Source organism: Macrotis lagotis, chromosome 7 (genome assembly GCF_037893015.1).
Source record: "Macrotis lagotis isolate mMagLag1 chromosome 7, bilby.v1.9.chrom.fasta, whole genome shotgun sequence".
NCBI lineage: Eukaryota > Metazoa > Chordata > Mammalia > Peramelemorphia > Peramelidae > Macrotis > Macrotis lagotis.
This window is the reverse complement of record NC_133664.1, coordinates 48,040,428-48,059,717: the sequence shown is the minus strand read 5'-3', so window position 1 is coordinate 48,059,717 and position 19,290 is coordinate 48,040,428. Positions and strand designations below refer to the sequence as shown.

The 19,290-nt window shown below is 38.1% G+C and overlaps 1 protein-coding gene and 1 pseudogene across 2 annotated transcripts in view; one reads left to right on the top strand and one right to left on the bottom strand.

The window, feature by feature from the left end:
- Nucleotides 1-19,290, bottom strand: part of LOC141492492 (calaxin-like) — a 30,055-nt gene that overhangs the window by 1,063 nt on the left and 9,702 nt on the right. The window contains exons 2-5 of one of the 2 annotated variants that reach the window (XM_074192814.1): nucleotides 12,894-13,049; nucleotides 11,162-11,266; nucleotides 3,262-3,413; nucleotides 92-196 (exon numbers count right to left, since the gene is read on the bottom strand). In XM_074192814.1, coding sequence (XP_074048915.1) covers nucleotides 92-196; nucleotides 3,262-3,413; nucleotides 11,162-11,266; nucleotides 12,894-13,049 — 518 coding nt within the window. The remainder of the gene's footprint in view (nucleotides 1-91; nucleotides 197-3,261; nucleotides 3,414-11,161; nucleotides 11,267-12,893; nucleotides 13,050-19,290) is intronic. The other variant, XM_074192815.1, reaches the window with a different exon arrangement.
- On the top strand, nucleotides 5,746-6,231 carry LOC141493669 (proteasome subunit alpha type-6 pseudogene; annotated as a pseudogene).

Sequence of the window (19,290 nt, the reverse complement as noted above, 5' to 3'; positions counted from 1 at the left end):
TCCCAGGGGCTATTTGTGAAGATAGTCTGCTTATTCTAATCCCCCCCCTTCTAGGGCAGGGTTAGAATGGGCATTAAGGGTGATGATTTACCTCACTTTCTGGTAAACATGGGCCAAATACCTCCAACAAAAGATGGTCTTTTTTTACAGCTTGCTCAAAGTCTTCATAAGACAGCTTCCCATCATTATCACAATCCTTGGAAGGAAGATGAGCATTTCTTAGCATATAATAATAATAATAATAATAATAATAATAATAATAACAGCATTTTTAGAGCACTTTAAAGTTTCCAAAGCCCTTTACTGATAACTCATTTTATACTTATAACAACCCTCTGAGGGAGGTACTTTTATCATCCCCATTTTACAGGTGAAGAAACTAAAGCCCAGTGAAGTTAAGTGATTTGCCCAAGATCACACAGCTAGTATGTATATGAGACCAAATTTGATCTCAGGCCATTCAGGCCTTCATTGTAGCTTCCCATCACTCCTCCCATCCTCAATGAGTTTGGTACCTGGCTCACAATTCTTTCTGAAAATCCTGCCCTAATACTTGGGGAGACTTTAATATACATTATATAATATGCCTCAAAAAACCTAACCACTCAGTTTTTCAACCTACTCATCTCCCATGAGCTTAGTCCTCCACCCAACCTCAGCCATAAGTAAAGATCACCAAATCCTTGATCTTGTCTTCACCTACAGGTGTCTGAGAATTCTGAAATCCCCTCATCTAACCATAATCTGGTGACTTTTTACTTCTCTCTGCCTTCCTTAATAACCCTACTCTTCATCCTGTTATTTCCTTTTAATTCTCTCCAGGTCACCTCCCTTGCACTGGCCAGCTCCTCATCTTGACTCTACTGACCAATTCAACCCTTCCCTATCCTCTCTTGAATCTCTTGTCCGCTTATATTTCTGATTATGCCCAGTCTGATCTCAGCCTTGGATTATATCCATCATCTTCCACCTTCATACATATGCTATTGAGAGAAGATGGAGAAAATCATGTAATTACCTTAACAGCAACATTATGTTATGATCAACTATGATATAGACTTGGCTGTTCTCGGCAATACAGGGATCAAAGACAAAGACCTGGCTTGGAAAATGCCACCTACATTCAGACAAAGAACTATGGAATCTGAATGCAGATTAAAGCATACTATTTTCACTTTTTTTTTTAGGTTTTTTTCAAGGCAAATGAGGTTAAGTGGCTTGACCAAGGCCACACAGCCAGGTAATTATTAAGTGTCTGAGGCCGGATATGAACCCAGGTACTCCTGACTCCAGGGCCGGTGCTTTATCCACTGCGCCACCTAGCCACCCTATTTTCACCTTTTTAAATTTGTTTTTTGCTTTTTCCTTTTTCATAGTTCCCCCCTTTATTTTGATTCTTCCTTCACAGCATGACTATTATGGAACTATAAGTAACACGATTGTACATATATGATCTGTTATCAGATTAACAGCTATCCTAAGGTGAGGGGGGGGGGGAAGAGAGGAAAAAACTTTACAAAAATGAATGTTGAAAACTTAAAATATAAGTAGAATTGAAAAAAAGAAAAAGAAAATCAGGTAATTGTTCCAACTGAATCCACTACAAATATATATTACATAACCTCAACTGGGCCCTCGCTGCTGCTAGGCCATCCTAGCTTACCTCCCTTATCACCTCCCTAGCCCACCCTCCAAAACTGCTCATCCCTCTTCAAATCTGTCACGGTTCCACCTCCTCCTGCTCCTTCAGTTCTTTCTTTTTCCTCATTTCTGGCACCTCAGGTGCTTTCTACCATTATCCTCCTTCACCCATGTCTCACATGATGAGGTGGCCTTGCTCCTGACCAAGGCTACTTAGCTGTTCAACTAATCCCATTTAATCACTTCTCTGACTGTCTTGTCTTCCCCACTCTTTCCCATAATTCAATTTCTCCCTGTCCACTGGCTTATTTCCTCCTGCCTACAACCCTCCTCCTCAGTCCTCACTTGATTCTCCCTCCCTTGTTATCCTCTTATTTCTTCTGCCCTTTGTGGTTAAACTACCCAGTTGCCAAGTTCAGTGGCTTTCTCTCCATCTTCCTTCTCCTGGACCTCCCTGTAGCCTTTGACTCTGTTGATCACTCCTTGGAAGTCTCTTCTATGATTTCAGGACACCCTCTCTCATTCTCTCCCCACCTATCCAATTGTTCTTCTGTCATCTCTGCTGGATTCCTCAGGATGCTACTCTGGCTCCTCGTCTTTTCCTCTCTCCCATCCTCAATCTCAGCTCCCATGAACTCCCTTTATTGTATTGCTCTGGCACATCTAGTTGAGGGACACAAAGTACATCAAATAATTAGCAAAACTGTATAACTAAGCTAAGTTTTATAGGAAGATCAAAGGTTAGAGTCGGGAAAGAACAATGTGTGCTAGGACTACAAGGGAAGACCTTGGGGATTAAAAAACCACTCTAGCTGGCCCTTAAAAAACAAATAGAATCTGGCCAGACTCCAGCTGTGTGACCTTGCTCATGTCACTTAAAATCTAAACCTCTTTTGGCCTCAGCTTCCCCATCTGAAAAATAAAAGGGTTCCTGCTCTATCCATTTGATCCTCAAAAACCATCTAGTGAGATGGTTAAGATTTCACAGACATCCTCATTTTATAGATGAAAAAACTGAGGACCAGATTATTCTTTTTACAGATGAGAAAGGCTAGAACGATTAAGCCCTCTGCCAAAGGCCACATAGCCAGCTAGTGACCCAGGGGGATTTAGACCCAGGCTGTTCCTGCCCCCCTAGTCCAGTGTTCTTTTTTTTTTTTGATTTTTATTGCAAGGCAATGGGGTTAAGTGGCTTGCCCAAGGCCACACAGCTAGGTCATTATTAAGTGTCTGAGACCAGATTTAAACCCAGGTACTCCTGACTCCAGGGCCTGTGCTTTGTCCACTGCACCACCTAGCCACCCCTTCAGTGTTCTTTCAACATAATACTGCCCCCCCCAAGTGCAAGCTTAGTCCAGGGGCTGTGGTGCAGAAGAATTGGAGGGAGAACCAGGTAAGTCCTAAACTAGAAAACCAGCCTTTGTCCCCCAAAATGACATTTTATGAAAGACTGAATGATAACAAAATTACCTTTGTTTAATAATAAAAGATACAATCCCATACCCTTGACTTCTATGCTATCTGTTGCCTAAGGAGGCAAGCTAGTCTATCCCAGCCCCTCCCCCCCCACCCCGGTCCCGCCCCAGCTGCTGCCCTCCAGCCTCAGTTCCAAAGACTCACCATTTTCTTCATTGTTAATTCTACTAACTCTTTTATTCCTTCTTCTGGATCTTCTTCAACTGTGTGTCTGAGGAGACTATTCTTCAGCAGGTCAAACATCACCTCCTGGGAAATGTATCCTTCCCCATTCAAATAATAAACTTGGTAACAGTCTTTTTATAAAGTGTAAGGAAAAGTCTTACTTTTAGATGAACAATTCACATGGCTTCATTTCCCCTTAACTATTTCAATGCTTTATAGCATTAATATTAAATTAGAATTGCATCAAAATTCAATCATTTCACACCAAATCAATGTTTAAAAATAGGAGGCCAAGTGAGCCAATGGAAAGAGGACTCACGTTAACATCACAGGCCCAACTGGATTAAGTGTTAGCCTGGATGACCTCTCAAGCTCCTTTCAGCTCAACCTCTATGGCATGGCATTTGTAAACACCTTGCCAACTAAGTGGATTTATACAGGGGCTAGGTGGCAGTGGATAAAGCACCAGCCCTGGAGTCAGGAGTACCTGAGTTCAAATCCGGTCTCAGACACTTAATAATTACCTAGATTTGGGGCCTCAGGCAAGCCACTTAACCCCATTACCTTGCAAAAAAAAAAAGAAAGAAAACTAATGGCAAAGGGGCGGCTAGTTGGTGCAGTGGATAGAGCCCTGGAAACAGGAGTGCCTGAGATCAAATTTGGCCTAAGACAATTACCTAGCTGTGTGGCCTTGGGCAAGCCACTTAACCCCATCGCCTTGCAAAAAAAACAAAAAACCTAAAAAAAAAAGAAGAAAAAGAAAACTAATGGAAAGGACAGCTAGGTGGGTCACTGATAGAGCACAGGCCCTGGAGTCAGGAGTACTTGAGTTTAAATCAGACTTCAGACACTTAATAATAGCCTAGCTGTGTGACCTTGGGCAAGTCACTTAACCCCATTGTCTTTAATAAAATTAAAAAATTTTGAAAAAAGAAAACTAATGGAAAAACATTAAGAAGGTAGGTGTGTTTGCACAGACCAGTAATCCTCCTATGGGGGAGTGTGAGCCTCTCTTTACTTCTGGAATCTGCACATCATCATTGTGATGAGCTTTTTGGTGTGTTACTGAGGGGGGTGGGGAACCAAGGTTGCCTACAGAAGAGTGAATTGTCCAGGTAGGGAACAGCAGGTCTAAGCTCCCATACCAGTTGGAATGAGCCTGGACTTTTTGGTAGCTCCTGGAAGACTGGGAAAGCTAAGAAAATCCAGTATTTAAAACAAAATGAAAATGGGTACATTACCAATGAAAACAGGTACAAAATATTTGGGATATTTTTTTTAGGTTTTTGCAAGGCAATGGGTTTAAATGGATTGTTCAAGGCCACACAGATAGGTAATTATTAAGTGTCTGAGGCTGGATTTGAACTCAGGTTATCCTGACTTCAGGGTCAATTCTCTATCCACTGTGCCACTTAACTGCCCCAAACAGGCACAAAATAAAGGTGTATACTCTTCTTACTTTTTTTTACATTAGAAATGTAAAAAATCATACACAATAGGACTGGAAAAAGATTAGAAGGGTTAACATAGAAGATGAAGTAGTGAAAACATTATTTGCAAATGTAATGATTGTTTGCCTAGAAAATGCACACATCTTAGGAAAAGAAGAGAATTTATCAAGGTTGTAGACTATAAGAAAATCATTAAAAACTATTTGTGGGGGCAGCTAGGTGGCTCAATGGACAGAGTATCAGCCCTGGAATCAGGAGGACGTGAGTTCAAATTTGACTTAACACACTTAATAATTGACCCTGGGCAAGTCACTTTAACCCCATTGCCTTAAATGAAGAAAAATTAAAAAAATTATTTGCATTGGGGGCAGCTAGGTGGCGCAATGGATAGAGAATCGACCCTGAAGTATAACCTGAGTTCAAATTTGACCTCAGACCCTTAACAATTACCTTGCTGTGTGACCTTGGGCAAGTCACAACCCCATAGTCTTGCAAAAACAAAAACAAACCAAAAAAGATTTAAAGAAAAAAGGTGATTTGATCTCAGACCCTAAAAGAATTCTATGAAGAATTCAAAAAAGATTTTTAAAATAGTCAATAGAGGGAAAAAATGGGAAAAGAAATGTGATACTGGAAGATCATGAAAAAAAGTCAAAGCTTGATAGACACCAAAAAAAAAATACTGAGGAAAATAACACCTTAAAAAAACAGAATAGGCACTTTCCAAGACTTCTGTAGTGGAGGGTGCAGCAGGGCTAGTTAGATAGAAGCTAGAGAAAAGACATTGAGATGTCCCTTCGGCTCCAGTGCTGGCTTTGATCGGCACATTACTGTTTTCTCCCTAGAGGGTCGCCTGTACCAAGTGGAATATGCTTTTAAAGCTATTAACCAGGGTGGCCTTACATCAGTAGCTGTCCAAGGAAAGACTGTGCAGTAATTGTCACACAGAAGAAAGTACTGGACAAGCACAGTGACTCATTTACGCAGAATAATTGAAAACATTGGCTGTGTGATGACTGGAATGACAGCTGATAGTAGGTCCCAGGTGCAAAGAGCTCACTATGAGGCTGCAAACTGGAAATACAAATATGGCTATGAGATTCCTGTAGATACGTGGTGTAAAAGGATTGCAGATATTTCTGAGGTCTACACACAGAAGGCTGAAATGAGGCCCCTTGGCTGTTGTATGATATTGATTGGGTATTGATGAAGAACAAGGCCCTCAAGTATACAAAAGCGACCCTGCAGGTTACTACTGTGGATTTAAGGCCACTGCAGCCAAACTGAGTCAACTAGTTTTCTTTGAAAAGAAAGTGAAGAAAAAATCTGACTGGACATTTGAACAGACAGTAGAGACAGCAATAACACGGCTACTGTTCCATCCATTGATTTCAAACCTTCAGAATTAGAAGTTGGTGTAGTTACAGTTGAAAACCTAGAATTCAGGATTGTGACAGAATCAGATACACACCTTGTTGGGCTAGCTGAAAGGGATTAACACTCTATTAGTCTCCCTAATTGACTATATGCTGGACCAGGATATTTGGTAAAAAACCAACACATTCATCAATAACTCTGATTTGACAAGCTATCCCCCTAAAGTGGACCTGGCTCTGTATAAATAAAATGGATATTTTAGAAAAAAAAACAGAATAGGTCAAAAAATGGTTTAAAAATAGCACAAAAATTTATTGAAAAGAACTCCTTAAAAAGCATAATTGTTCACATGGGGAAATATATACCAAAAAAAAGAAAACAACTCCTTAAAAAATGGAATTGGTCAAGTGGGGGGAAAAAGGTACAAAAGCTCACTGAAGAAAAAATTTTTTAAAAATGAGAATTAGGCAAGTGGAAGCTGATGACTCAACAATACATTAAGAAATAATAAAACTCAAAAGAATGGGAAAAAAATAGAAGAAAATGTGAATGAGCTCATTGGAAAAGCAACTGACCTGGAAAATAGACTGAAGTGAGATAATTTAAGAATTATTGAACCAAAAGTTCCTAAAAGTCATGATCAAAAAAAGAACCTCAACATCATATTTCAAGAAAGGAAAACTGCCTTTTTTTCTAGAACCAGAGGTAAAATAGTTGTCCTTCATTCTCTAAGACCACAACATCAATTGGATTTGAGTGAAGAGGGGCCTGTAAAAGTCTCCAGCCTCACTTTCTCCTCCAGAGCCATCTGGTCCAGTGGCCAGATGTGAACCAGGATGACTGGAGATTATCCTGGATGTGAGGCAGTCAGGGTTAGGTGACTTGCCCAAGGTCACAGAGCTGATTAAGTGGCAAATGTCTGAGGCTGGATTAGACCTATCATCCTCCGACTCCAAGGCCAGGGCTCTATCCATTGTGCCACATAACTGCCCTAGAAGGTAAAATAGAAATGGAAAGAATCCTCTTATCAACCCCTTGAAAGAGATCCCAAAAGGAAATCTTCGGGCCTTTTGTTCTCAAACTGCAGTCCTGGGTCAGAGAGAAAATATTGTTAAGAAGCCAGAGCGTGTTCCGCCGTCAGCCCTCGAAGCCGGTCGTCTTCTGCAGCTCGTCCTCGTCCTCGGCCGGGCGCTGGCCTCTGAGCGCTGGGCCGAGGGACCCCCGCGGCCTGGCCACAGGAGGAGCCTGGCGGAGAGCGCGGCGTCGTCCTTTGGTGAAAGTCCCTGAATCCGCGGAACTTTGTGCAAAAAGTGCGGCAAGCCTCAGAAAGTGACGCAGTTCGAGAAAAGCCAGGATTCCCTGAAGGAACTGGGGAAAAGACGAAACCATGGGAAGCAGAGCGGTTGTGGTGGGCAGACAAAAGAAAGTTTTTCAGAAAAAGGAAAAAAAAACCCAAAAAAGATTGTACTGAGGCTTGACTGTGTGGAACCCAGCTGCAGGTCTAAGAGGAAGCTTGCCATGAAGAGGTTTAAGCATTTTGAACTGGGAGGAGTTAAGAAGAGAAAGGGCCAAGTGATCCAGTTCTGAATTTCATTGTTTTCGTCTTGATAGGGGAAAAACCCATCTCATTCCATTCCTTGGTTTTTGTGTTTTTTGTCTTGGAAAGGAAAAGACTTGACAAAAAAAAACCAAGTCTGGTACTATGTGAAGCTGTTCCCACATAGGAATAGTTTTTGAAGATGCGACCGAATGTTGTAATTTAATCATCTACTTCATTGGGGAAGGAGACTGGAGAACTTGGTTGTTAGGACTATGGCTAACATAGTTGCTGACAGCCTGGATTCCTAGGCAGCTTGAAAGTTCAATAAATTAGGAATATAAATCAATTAAAAAATCACTAATAAAATATACAGGAAAATTTTATTCCTATTATAGACTTTCAGCAAATTAAAAGTACTTAATCCATCACTTTTAGGGGCTGCCCTGTTTGAAAAATATTAATGATTGAACTGCCTGGTCATTTATTAGTCAAACTCATTCATACCCTGTTTTCAAAGTATTAATGAAGTGACTTCCCATTTCTACGTTGAATTCTCTGTGAACTAATGAATAGTGATTGAAATCCCTGTGAATTGAAAACTGATAAAAATTATGTTTAGGGAGAGGTAGGAATGACAGCTGGGCAAGATGTTGAACAGTAAAGAATGTTTTTCATTTTACATCGTTTGTGTTTCATAAATCCATATTAGCCTTTAAGCCCTCTCACGGGCTGAATGTTTGTCTGTGTCGCTCTATGTATCTTGGTACAGTGCTCAGCACTATACCTTTCACAACTAAAGGTGCTTAATAAATGTTGAGTCTTCCTAAAAAAAAAAAAGAAGCCAGAAAGAAACAATTCAAATACTATGGTGTTTCACAAGCAGTTTCTACATTAAATGACTAGAGGGTTTGGAGCATAATACTCCAGAAGGCAAAAGAGTTAGGATTACAACCAAGAATCACCTACCCAAAAAAACTCAAAAAAAAAAAGATGACTTTCAAGTATTTTTAAAGAAACGAACATAGTTGAATAGAAAATGACTTTCAAATACAAGACATAATAGAAGCATAAAAAGGTAAACAGGAAGGAGAAAATGATAGGAGATTTAATACATTTCTACATGAGAAGGCAATATTTGTAATTCCAAGAACCTTCTCATAATCAGGGCACTTGGAAAGAGTATATATTCACAGAAGTTTCTGGATGTGATTTGAATAAAATGGGATTATATCTAAAAAAAAATTAAGGGATGAGAAGAGAAGAATGCCCTGGGAAAAGAAAGAGAGAGGTGAAATGGAGTAAATGTAAAAACAGCATAAAAGAATTTTATAGTGGTGGGGGAGCAGACAACGTTTGAACCTTATGCTCTTCAGAATTGGCTTAAAGAGGGAATTACATCCACAATCAGTTGGGTATAGAAATCTGTCTTGCCCTAGAGGAAATTAAGGGGATCAGAGAAAGAGGAGGGGACAATAGAAGGGAGAGTGGATTGGGGAAGGTGATTGTCATAAGGATGGACAGGGTTAAAAGGAGAGAAAGTAAGATAAACACCAGAAAATAGGGTGGGGTTAATGCACAGAAATCATTTGTGTGAAAAGAATTTTTATAGCAAGTTTCTCTAATAAGGCCTCATTTCTCAAAAATATAAAGAACAGAGTCAAATTTATAAAAATAAGATATTCCCAGTTGCTAAATGGTCAAAGGATATGATAAGGTAATTTTCAGATGAAGTAATCAAAGCTATCTATAATTATATGAAAAAATGCTCTAAATCATTATTGATTAGAGAAATGCAAATTAAACAATTCTAAATTACTATCCCAACCTATCAGATTGGCTCATAGGAAAGAAAAGAAAAATGACAAAGATTGGAGATGTGGAAAATGAGACATTAATGCACCATTGGTGCAGCTTTGAATTGATTCAATCATTCTGGAGAGCAATTTGGAACTATGTCTAAGTTATGGCATATGATTGTGATGGAATACTATTGTATTATAAAAAATAGACTTACAAAAGCTGATGCAAAATGAACTGAGCTGAACCAGGAGAACAATGAATACAGTAGCAAGTCCAGTGACCAACTGAATGACTTAGCTATTCTGAGCAATACAGTGATCCAAGACAATTCCAAAGTACTTATGATAAAAAATGCTATCCATCTTCAGAGAAAGAACTAAGAGAGTCTGAATGTAGACTGAAGCAAACATTTTTTACTTTATTTTTCTTATCTTTTTTGTTTTCTTTCACAACATGACGAATATGGGAATGTTTTGCATGACTGCACATGTATATCAAATTTCTTGCCTTCTCAATGAGGGAGGAGGAAAGAGAGAAAAGGAGAGAATTTGGAACTCAAAATTTTAAAAAATGGTGCTTAAAAATTGCTTTTACATGTATTTGGGGAAAATGAAACATTAAATATTTTTAAAATTATTTGCATTCTCACAGAATGATAATAGAGGTTGAGAAAATATTGAACATGACAAGAAGAAATTTATTTTTAAAATATTTATAAATGATATATACATGATCTTTATAAAGATAACACTAAAGTTAAATTAAAGTTTTAAATAATTGAAGAAATTCAAGGTCTCTAGAAATCAAATCAATATAGTGAAAAATTTCAATAATTCCTATTTTTATTATTGATTTAATACAGCATAATAATCATTATTGTGGTTGTTTTCAATGATTTTCAGGCATGTCCAATTTTTCATGACCTCATTTAGGGTTTTCTTGACAAATATAATGAACCTTTTCTGGTTCATTTTACAAATGAGGAAACTGAAACAAACAGGGTTAAGTGACTTGCCCAGATTAAGTGTATGAGGCCAGATAAATGAGTCCTTTGGACTCCAAGCCTGTCACCCTATCCAATGAACCACCTAGCTACCCATTGGTCTTAATTATCAAACTAAATAAAATCATAATGAAACACAGATATGGAAAAATTGGCAAAAATAGCAATGGCAAATTTTGAGTAGAGGGCACTGATAAATTCACAATTTTTTTTTTTTAGGTTTTTGCAAGGCAAATGGGGTTAAGTGGCTTGCCCAAGGCCACACAGCTAGGTCATTATTAAATGTCTGAGACCAGATTTGAACCCAGGTACTCCTGACTCCAGGGATGGTGCTTTTTATCCACTGCACCACCTAGCCGCCCCACATAAATTCACAAATTTAAAAACATTAGATAGTTATTAAAACTATGAAATCTTAGCTGTAAAAACAAATAAACCATATAAACCCAGTAGAACAAAATATAAATGTCAGAAATAGAACAAAACAGGTACAAAGATAACTTTTAAAGAAAAAGCATTTCTCTTGAGCAATAAATACTTGAAACTCTGGAAGCATATTTCTAACAGCCAGCCCAAGGGAAGCACTGAAAAACATTTAATTGGTAAAAGATTTAAAGACTACTGATGTAGCAGTTTTAAAAACACTGAAGGATGAAATCAAAAGTAGTTCTAGTTGTGTAAGATAATATCCATGCCAGAAATTCTTACATTTCACTTTTTCTTCAAAAGTTCCTCGGAGAAATATGGATAATCCTTCAACCCATTCAGTTGTATTAATCTGACTATCATTATCTTTGTCAAAAGCACCAAACACTGAAATGGAAAGAAGATAGAGGTCTTGCACTTTAGAGACAAATTCTACTTCTTTCTTATTCTTGTTAAAATTCCATTTTATACACAATTTAAGTTCCATAGTATCTATAGTGGATCAGGAATTATTTACCTGGGATCTATGTATTAGTTTTAAAATATTTTGACTATACTATTACTATAATTAGTTTACTTTTGAATTCTTAATATTTATGTATTCCAAATATTATTTTGAGAAAAGGTTCATGGGCTTCACCAGACTGCCTAAGAGGTCTATTATCCCCCAAAATGCCTTAAGATATGGAAATATATTAAACACAATTGTACATGGCTAATCTACATCAGAATACTCACTGTCATGGGGAGGGGGAGGGAAGGGAGGGAAGTAAAATGTAGAACTCAAAAGATTACAAAAAGATGAATGTTGAAAACTATCTTTGCATGTAGTTGAAAAATGAAATAAAATGACATTAAAAAAAGAATAAATCAAGAGAACCTATCCATCAAGGAAAAAAAAGCATAAAGACTACCTGCTTTATATAGAGAGAAGTAAAATAATTTCTACCACATGTTTCCGTCATGGAAAACCCTAAAGTTTTAATATTTTTTACAAGTGAATTACTCATAAGAAACACTACATTATAAAAGTAAATGACAAAGTAGATTTAGATTATTTTATCAAGAAATTTTTACAACAAGAATCCCAATCTTAATGCTTCTCAATATGCTGACAATAGTTTTTTATAATAAAGACTGGGGCAGCTAGATGGTGCAGTGGATAGAGCACCTGCCCTGGAGTCAGGAGTACCTGAGTTCAAATCCGACCTGGGACACTTAATCATTACCTAGCTGTGGGCAAGTCACTTAACCCCATTTGCCTTGCAAAAATATAAATAAATAAACAAACAAATAAAAGAAAGGGCAAGTGAAGGAAGGAGAGGAGAGTGAAGACAAAACGGAAAGCATTAGGAATTGAATTCATTAGGAGAAGAATGTAGGTAGGACTGTACCATGTTTTAAATATGTATATATGTGCTTTAAATACACACACTTTAACTTTTAGGTTTTAGTGTTTGTAATAGGAAATACCTTTAGGGTTTTGTTTTTTTTGGCAAGACAATGGGGTTAAATGGCTTGCCCAAGGTCTCACAGCTAGGTAATGATTAAGTGTCCCAGGTCGGATTTGAACTCAGGTACTCCTGACTTCAGGGCCAGTGCTCTATTCATTGGGCCACCTAGCCGCTCCCAAGGATTAAATATTATAATCAACATAATATGTTTTTGAAGGGAAAAAATTAGAAGAAAAAAATAAATTTTCATAATAACTTTTTTGTATATTTAGAAGGAATAGCAAGTTGTACATAGTAGTACTATGTTATGGAAATACTTGTTTTATTCCAAAAATTAAAAGCAAAATAATTTTTTAAAAAATTAAGTGAATTTTCCAAGGAAACTATTTTAATAGAAATCTACTAAAATGTAGCAAATGAAACCTTTTTTGAACTTTCATAAGGTAGGAAATTGACCACTATAAAAGGCAGTTTCATCTAAAATACTCAATACTTATTATTTGGGCTGCTTCAACATAATAGTTGAAAAGTGACACTTAAAAATTGTTATGGCTTCTTACCCCTGTTCATAAGCATGTCATCAGTCATTCCAAATACATTATGTAGGATGTTTCTAAACTCAGTGCGGTCCAGACCACCTTGGATATCTTGTTCATCTCCCTTATCCATAAATGAGTAAAAAAGTTTCACAAGACATTCCATTTCATCTTTGTTGACTGTGGAATGAAAAAGGAAAAATAATAAAATTTTAATTTAATGTAATATGAAGGACAACGGATAAAGAGCTGGGGAAAGACGTATCCTGATTTTTTTTTCTGCTACTAGGTTGGTAAATAGGTCATTTAACCTCTCATCTCCTTATTTTGCTTAAATTTATAAAATAAAGGAGTCGGGTTAAATGATCCTGATCTCTACTAATTTAATGTCTACGTACCAAGTTCTAAATTCAATTCAGTTCAAAGGATAATATAGCAGAAATTTTTTTTACTTTATTTTTCTTGAGGTTTCTTTTTTGGGAGGGAGAATTTATGTTTTCTTTAATAATATGACTATTTTGAAAAGTTTTTCATGACTTCATATTTGCACAATATACTTATCAAATTGCTTGCTTTTTCAATGAGAAGAATGGGACAGGAGGGAGAGAATTTGGAACCCAAAGTTTTAAAAATAAATGTTAAAGTTTTTTTTACATGTAATTGGGGGAAAAATAAAATAGCAAATAAGATAGATTTATGCAAGAAAAGGCTATATAGCAGAATAATTATTTTTGTGCTTTGGACAAGTGTCATAAACCATGCTCATAGTGACCAGTCCCTTAGAAGAATGAGAGCTGACCTTTAGATAACATTTTTAGATTTGCAAAATACTTTACAAATATTATTCCATTATTCCACAACAACACTGAAAAGTTGATGCTATTATCGTCACCTCCATTTTGTAATTACAAGACGCAGACAGAGGTTATGTCACTTGCCCAGTTACACAGAATTGTCCTTTATGTGTTATTCAATTACAATTTTTTGTCTATTGGAAGAACAGTCGTAGGAAGAAATAAAAATTTTGAAATTTAAAAAATACGGAAGTACAAACACACTCATGAAACCTAACTTCTACTTTTTTTCAGGAGGTCTTTCCTGGTTAATCTCAGTGGCTACAGCTTCTCCCTTTAAGATTAGCTTCTATCAACTCTCTATGTACCTTATGAAGGCCTTTTTACTTACATAAGAATATTAAGTTTCTTGAAGGTAGGGACTTTTTAATTTTTAATTTTTTTTGCCTCTTTTTATATCCTCCATTGCTTAGCACAATGCCTAGCCAACAGTAATCACTTAATAAATAATTGTTGATTGGCTCATTGATTATCAGATTCTAATGGTGAAGCTAGACAATGATAGCATAATCCCTGCTGTCATTCAAAGCAAGTGTAGGTATCCTCAGATTATTTTGTCTGCCCACCATGTAGTAAACAAAACAAACAAACAAACAAATAAATAAGAGTCTTCTAACTGGTGGCTGAGTTGCACTTACAAGAGGCACTGATAGATTGAATTGATTCGGTTTCTCTGCAGGCAGTAGAGGTAATCTATGCCTGTGGGTGGGGAGAGATGTAGAACTAGTGGCCTTTCAACCTACATAGACTGCCATGTGGCTTTAAACACATGGTAATTCTGTTCCTTTACCTTCATATTTATTCTTTCTTCTCTTAAAATTAATGTATATGGAATATAAGGAAATGGAATATTCAACTCTGTAAGCATCTAAAAGTACAGATGAACTACCAATGGTCTATGAACTGGAATCTACACTAGAATTTGTTGGCAACCAAGTCTACCCAGCAGGAAAACTACTGGGCAGCCAAGCCCATATTGCCTAAGGCAGAGGGGGCACTCTTTTTGTTGGTGATGTTGAATTTGGAAGTGAACTTGAAAATATATAAAAAACTGATTCAAATTGATAAAACTCAGATCCATTCCCCAAAAGTTATGAAGTCAAAAGGCTATAAATACATCGTTTTCAAAGTGAGAAATTCAAGCTATCAACAACCATACGGGAAAAAAAATCTTCTAAATCACTAACAGAGAAATTAAAATCAAAGCACTTCTGGGGTTCCATCTCATTTCCATCAGACTGGCAAAGATGACAAGAGGAAAATGACAACTGTTGGAGGAACTGTGGGAGATCAGACACATTAGGTTTTTCTTTGTGTACATCTCCCTTCTACGTTCACATTTAAAAGGTTTCACTCCAGTATGATCGGCATGTTAAACTGTTAGTGGAACTGTGAATCGGTTCAGCTATTCTAGAAAGCAATATGGATCTATGCCCAAAAATTACTAAACTGTATGTATCTTTTGACTACTTTAACATTAGTAGGTCTATATCCCAGGGAAATTATAAAAAAGAGGAACAGAATCTCTATGTACACAAATATTTTAGCAACTCTTTTCATAGTAGTCAAAAAATGGCAACTAAGAGACTGTCCTATTGAGGAATGATTAAATAAATTAAGGCATATCAATACTGGCTGGTTCTTGTCCTTCATTATCAAAAATGACATCACTATGTTGGAGACAAATTACAGTGTGGCTGGCTATGGCTGATCAAACCAATATAAGCTTGGAATTCTCTACCACAGGTTGGGCACAAATAGCCCCTGTGAACACCTGGGGTGCGTATACTAAACTTAATGTGTCATGTTTCTTTTGAGTTGCTTCAATTCTGCCTTCCTCATGGAGTGCAGCCCCTCACTGATGAGGGCACACCATGCTGTGCAGTCCTGTGCCAGTGTCTCCTATACTGTATAGGCAGTTCTAAAGTTCTTCAATGAGACCTTTGGGGTGTCTTGGTGTTGCTTCTTCTGATTCCCTTGTGAGCGCTTGCCCTGTGTGAGTTCTCCATAAAATAGTGTTTTGGGCAAGCATACGCCTGGCATTCTAACATGTCCAGCCCATCCTAGTCGCACTCTCTATAGTAATGTTGGAATGCCAGGCAGTTTAGCTCACAAAAGGACCTCAAGTGTCTGGGATTTTCTCCTACTGGGTGATCTTCAGAATCCTCCTAAGACAATTTAAGTGAAAGCAATTCAGTTTCCTGACCTGGCACTACAGTAATGAAGTCAGCACAACAGCTCTGTAGACCTTCAGTTTGCTAGTCAGTCTAATACTTCTAATACTTCTTCTCTCCCACACTTTCTTTTGGAGCCTCCCAAATATTGAGCTAGCTCTGGCAATGAGAGTGTCAACTTCATCGTCAGTGTATACCTCCTTGGGAAGGACACTGTGGGGAAGCTAGGTGGTACAGTGGATAAAGCACTAGCCCTGGAGTCAGGAGGACCTGAGTTCAAATCTGACCTCAGATACTTAATTGCCTAGCTGTGTGACCTTGGGCAAGCCCTAAATTTTTAAAAAAAGGACACTGCTAAGGTAAGAGAACTTGTCTACAGTACTCAAAACTTTTGCATTTGCTTTAACCTCTGGTTCCACAAATGGATGGTATGGAGCTGGCTGTGTCTTCTTGATGTTAATTGTTAGACCAAAATGAGCACAAGCAGCAGAGAATTGATCCATCCTTTGTTGCATCTCAGCTTCAAAGGCTGTACTGAGGTACAATCATCAGCAAATAGTAGATCCTGCACCAACACTCCCTCCACTTTGGTCTTGGCCTGTGGCCTTTTCAAGTTGAAGAATTTGCCATCAGTGTGGTAACTGACCTTGAGGCTATCTTCATCTTCATTGAAGGCTTTTGATAACATGACTGAAAACACACTAAAAAGTATGCTAAAAATACCTTCTTGTTTTACTTCATTGGTGAATGGGAAATCTCAAGAGCATCATCCACTATCCAGAACCCAGACATGCAAACCATCATGAAGCTGACATACAATACTGATGAACTTTTCTGAACAACCAAATTTTGACATAATTTTCCATAAGCCCTCACATCTGATGGTATCAAAGGCCTTGGGCAGATCTACAAATGTTGTATACAGATCTCTGTTCTACTCTTGGCATTTTCCCTGGAGTTGTCAGGTTCTTTGAGTCTTCAACCCTTCCTGAAGATACACTGGCTTTCAGGGAGATGACCATTTTCCAAGTGAAGGATCAGCCTACTGAGAAGGACTTTGGCAAAAATCTTACCAGCAATGACTAAAAGAGAAATACCCCTGTGATTATCATAGGACAATTTTTTTCCCTTTACCTTTATAGAGATGGATGATGGAATGGATTGGATCATGACAATAAGATTGCATGACAATGAGATCATGACAATTGAGACAACCATTGAATACATGATGGATTATCATAGGACAATTTTTTTCCTTTTACCTTTATAGAGATGGATGATGGAGGTATCCTTGAATCCCTGGGGGATAACCTCTTCATGCCATAAATCCTGGAAAATTCAGTCAGTTTTTGGATGAGCAATGGACCCCTGACCTTATAGATCTCAGCTGGAATAGAATCAGCACCAGGTGCTTTGCCACTTGTACAGAGTCTAATGGCATTCAAAACCTCTTCTTCAGTTGGAACTTCAGCTAGGGACTGATTGACTTCAACCTGAGGTAAATGGTCATTGGCTTCTGCATTGATTGAAGATGGTCTGTTAAGAACACTATGGAAGTGTTCAGCCCATCTCTCAAGGATCATGACCCTATGATGAATCAATTGGATTCATCAGCACTGAGTAGTTGAGATGTGCCATATGTCTGGCCCATAAATAGCCTTCAGGGTATCACAAAAAAATTTTGGTTTGTTACTGTCTGCATAAAATTGAATTTCATCTGGCTGAGTTCTGCATCTCACTAAGATTTGCTTGTACTTTACTATGTTTTTTTTTAGGTTTTTACAAGGCAAACGGGGTTAAGTAGCTTGCCCAAGGCCACACAGCTAGGTAATTATTAAGTGTATGACTCCGGATTTGAACCCAGGTACTCCTGACTCCAGGGCCGGTGCTTTATTCACTGCGCCACCTAGCTGCCCCTGTACTTTACTTTTGATGGAATTAAATGCTGCTTTCTTGGAATTGGATGAACCATCCTGCTAGTAAACCGTGTGGAGCTGTCAGTTTTCATTTAGCAATTTCTGAATTTCCCCATCATTTTCATCAAATCAGTCTTGGTATTTGCAAATGTTCTGGCCCAGATGAGCAAATGCAGTATTGTACACTAAATCTCTGAAAACTGCCCATTTCTTTTCTATTTCACTGTTGCTAACTGTGTGTTGTTTGTTCTCTCCAAGTTAGCAACAAACTGTTTCCACTCAGACACTCTAATCTCTTGACATTGAGTCTTCTAGTATTCATTTTGTTTTGCTTGAATGTGAATATTTAGCTTTGAGAGAATGAGTCTGTTACCAGTCCAGCCCTCTGCACCACATACTGTCTTTGTCTCTCACATCCTGTCTGTCTCTTCTTCTTACAATCACATAGTCTATTACATACCAATGTTTGCTATGAGGGTACATCCAGGAAATTTTATTGCATTTAGGTAAATGGAAGACAGTGTTTATGATGAGAAGATCATGAGATGTCCAAGGTGACCACCACTGTTGCTGTTTCCATCTCCTTTCCTTCCAAGGACTCCCTTCCATGTCTGGTAATTTGAGCCATCTCTAGCATTAAAGTCACTCAGAATTATAAGGATGCCCTCTTTTGGTATATTGATGATAAGGTTCTCCAGGTCTTCATAAAATTCTTCCTTAACTTTATCAGTGTTCCTCATGGTGGGAGCATAGGCACTGATGATGATGGTTTAGTGTTTTCCTGGAAGTGGCAATCTCATTATCATGAGCCTGTCTCTCACTCCTTTTGGTAGGCATTCTTTTTTTTTATTTTTTTATTTTTTTAGATTTTTCAAGGCAATGGGGTTAAGTGGCTTGCCCAAAGCCACACAGCTAGGTAATTACTAAGTGTCTGAGGTCGGATTTGAACCCTAGTACTCCTGACTCCAAGGCTGGTGCTCTATCCACTGCGCCACCTACCTGCCCCTCAAGAATGCTTTGATTAAAACCTACCCCATTCCCTTTGTGACCATTTCAGAAAAATGTGTATCTAGCTCTGACTACACAAAGGCCTTGAAGCTGGCTTTCATTTGCTGACCTTGTTTCACTCAGGGATGCTTTCTGGATTCCATACCTGCTGAGTTCTCTTGCAACAAAAGCTGTTCCTCTTTCAGGTCCATTGGATCTTGTATTGTCTGTGAGTGTGTGCAGCATTCTAGGCACTGATGGTGGGTGAGTGCAATCTTCTTTGAAGCAGTTTTTGTAGAATTTTTTTTTGTGTCTTGACTGCACTGTGGGATCTTCACACACCGCAGTCATCAGGTAGGCAGACAATTTTTAGGGCACCTTTTTTAACCCCTTCCTTGCATCAGGTGAACAGTGCGATCCTTAAAAGGCCTGATCAGTCACCCAGGGGGCTGGTGTATCCCATGGCTACTTTAAGTGGAGAAACAACCCT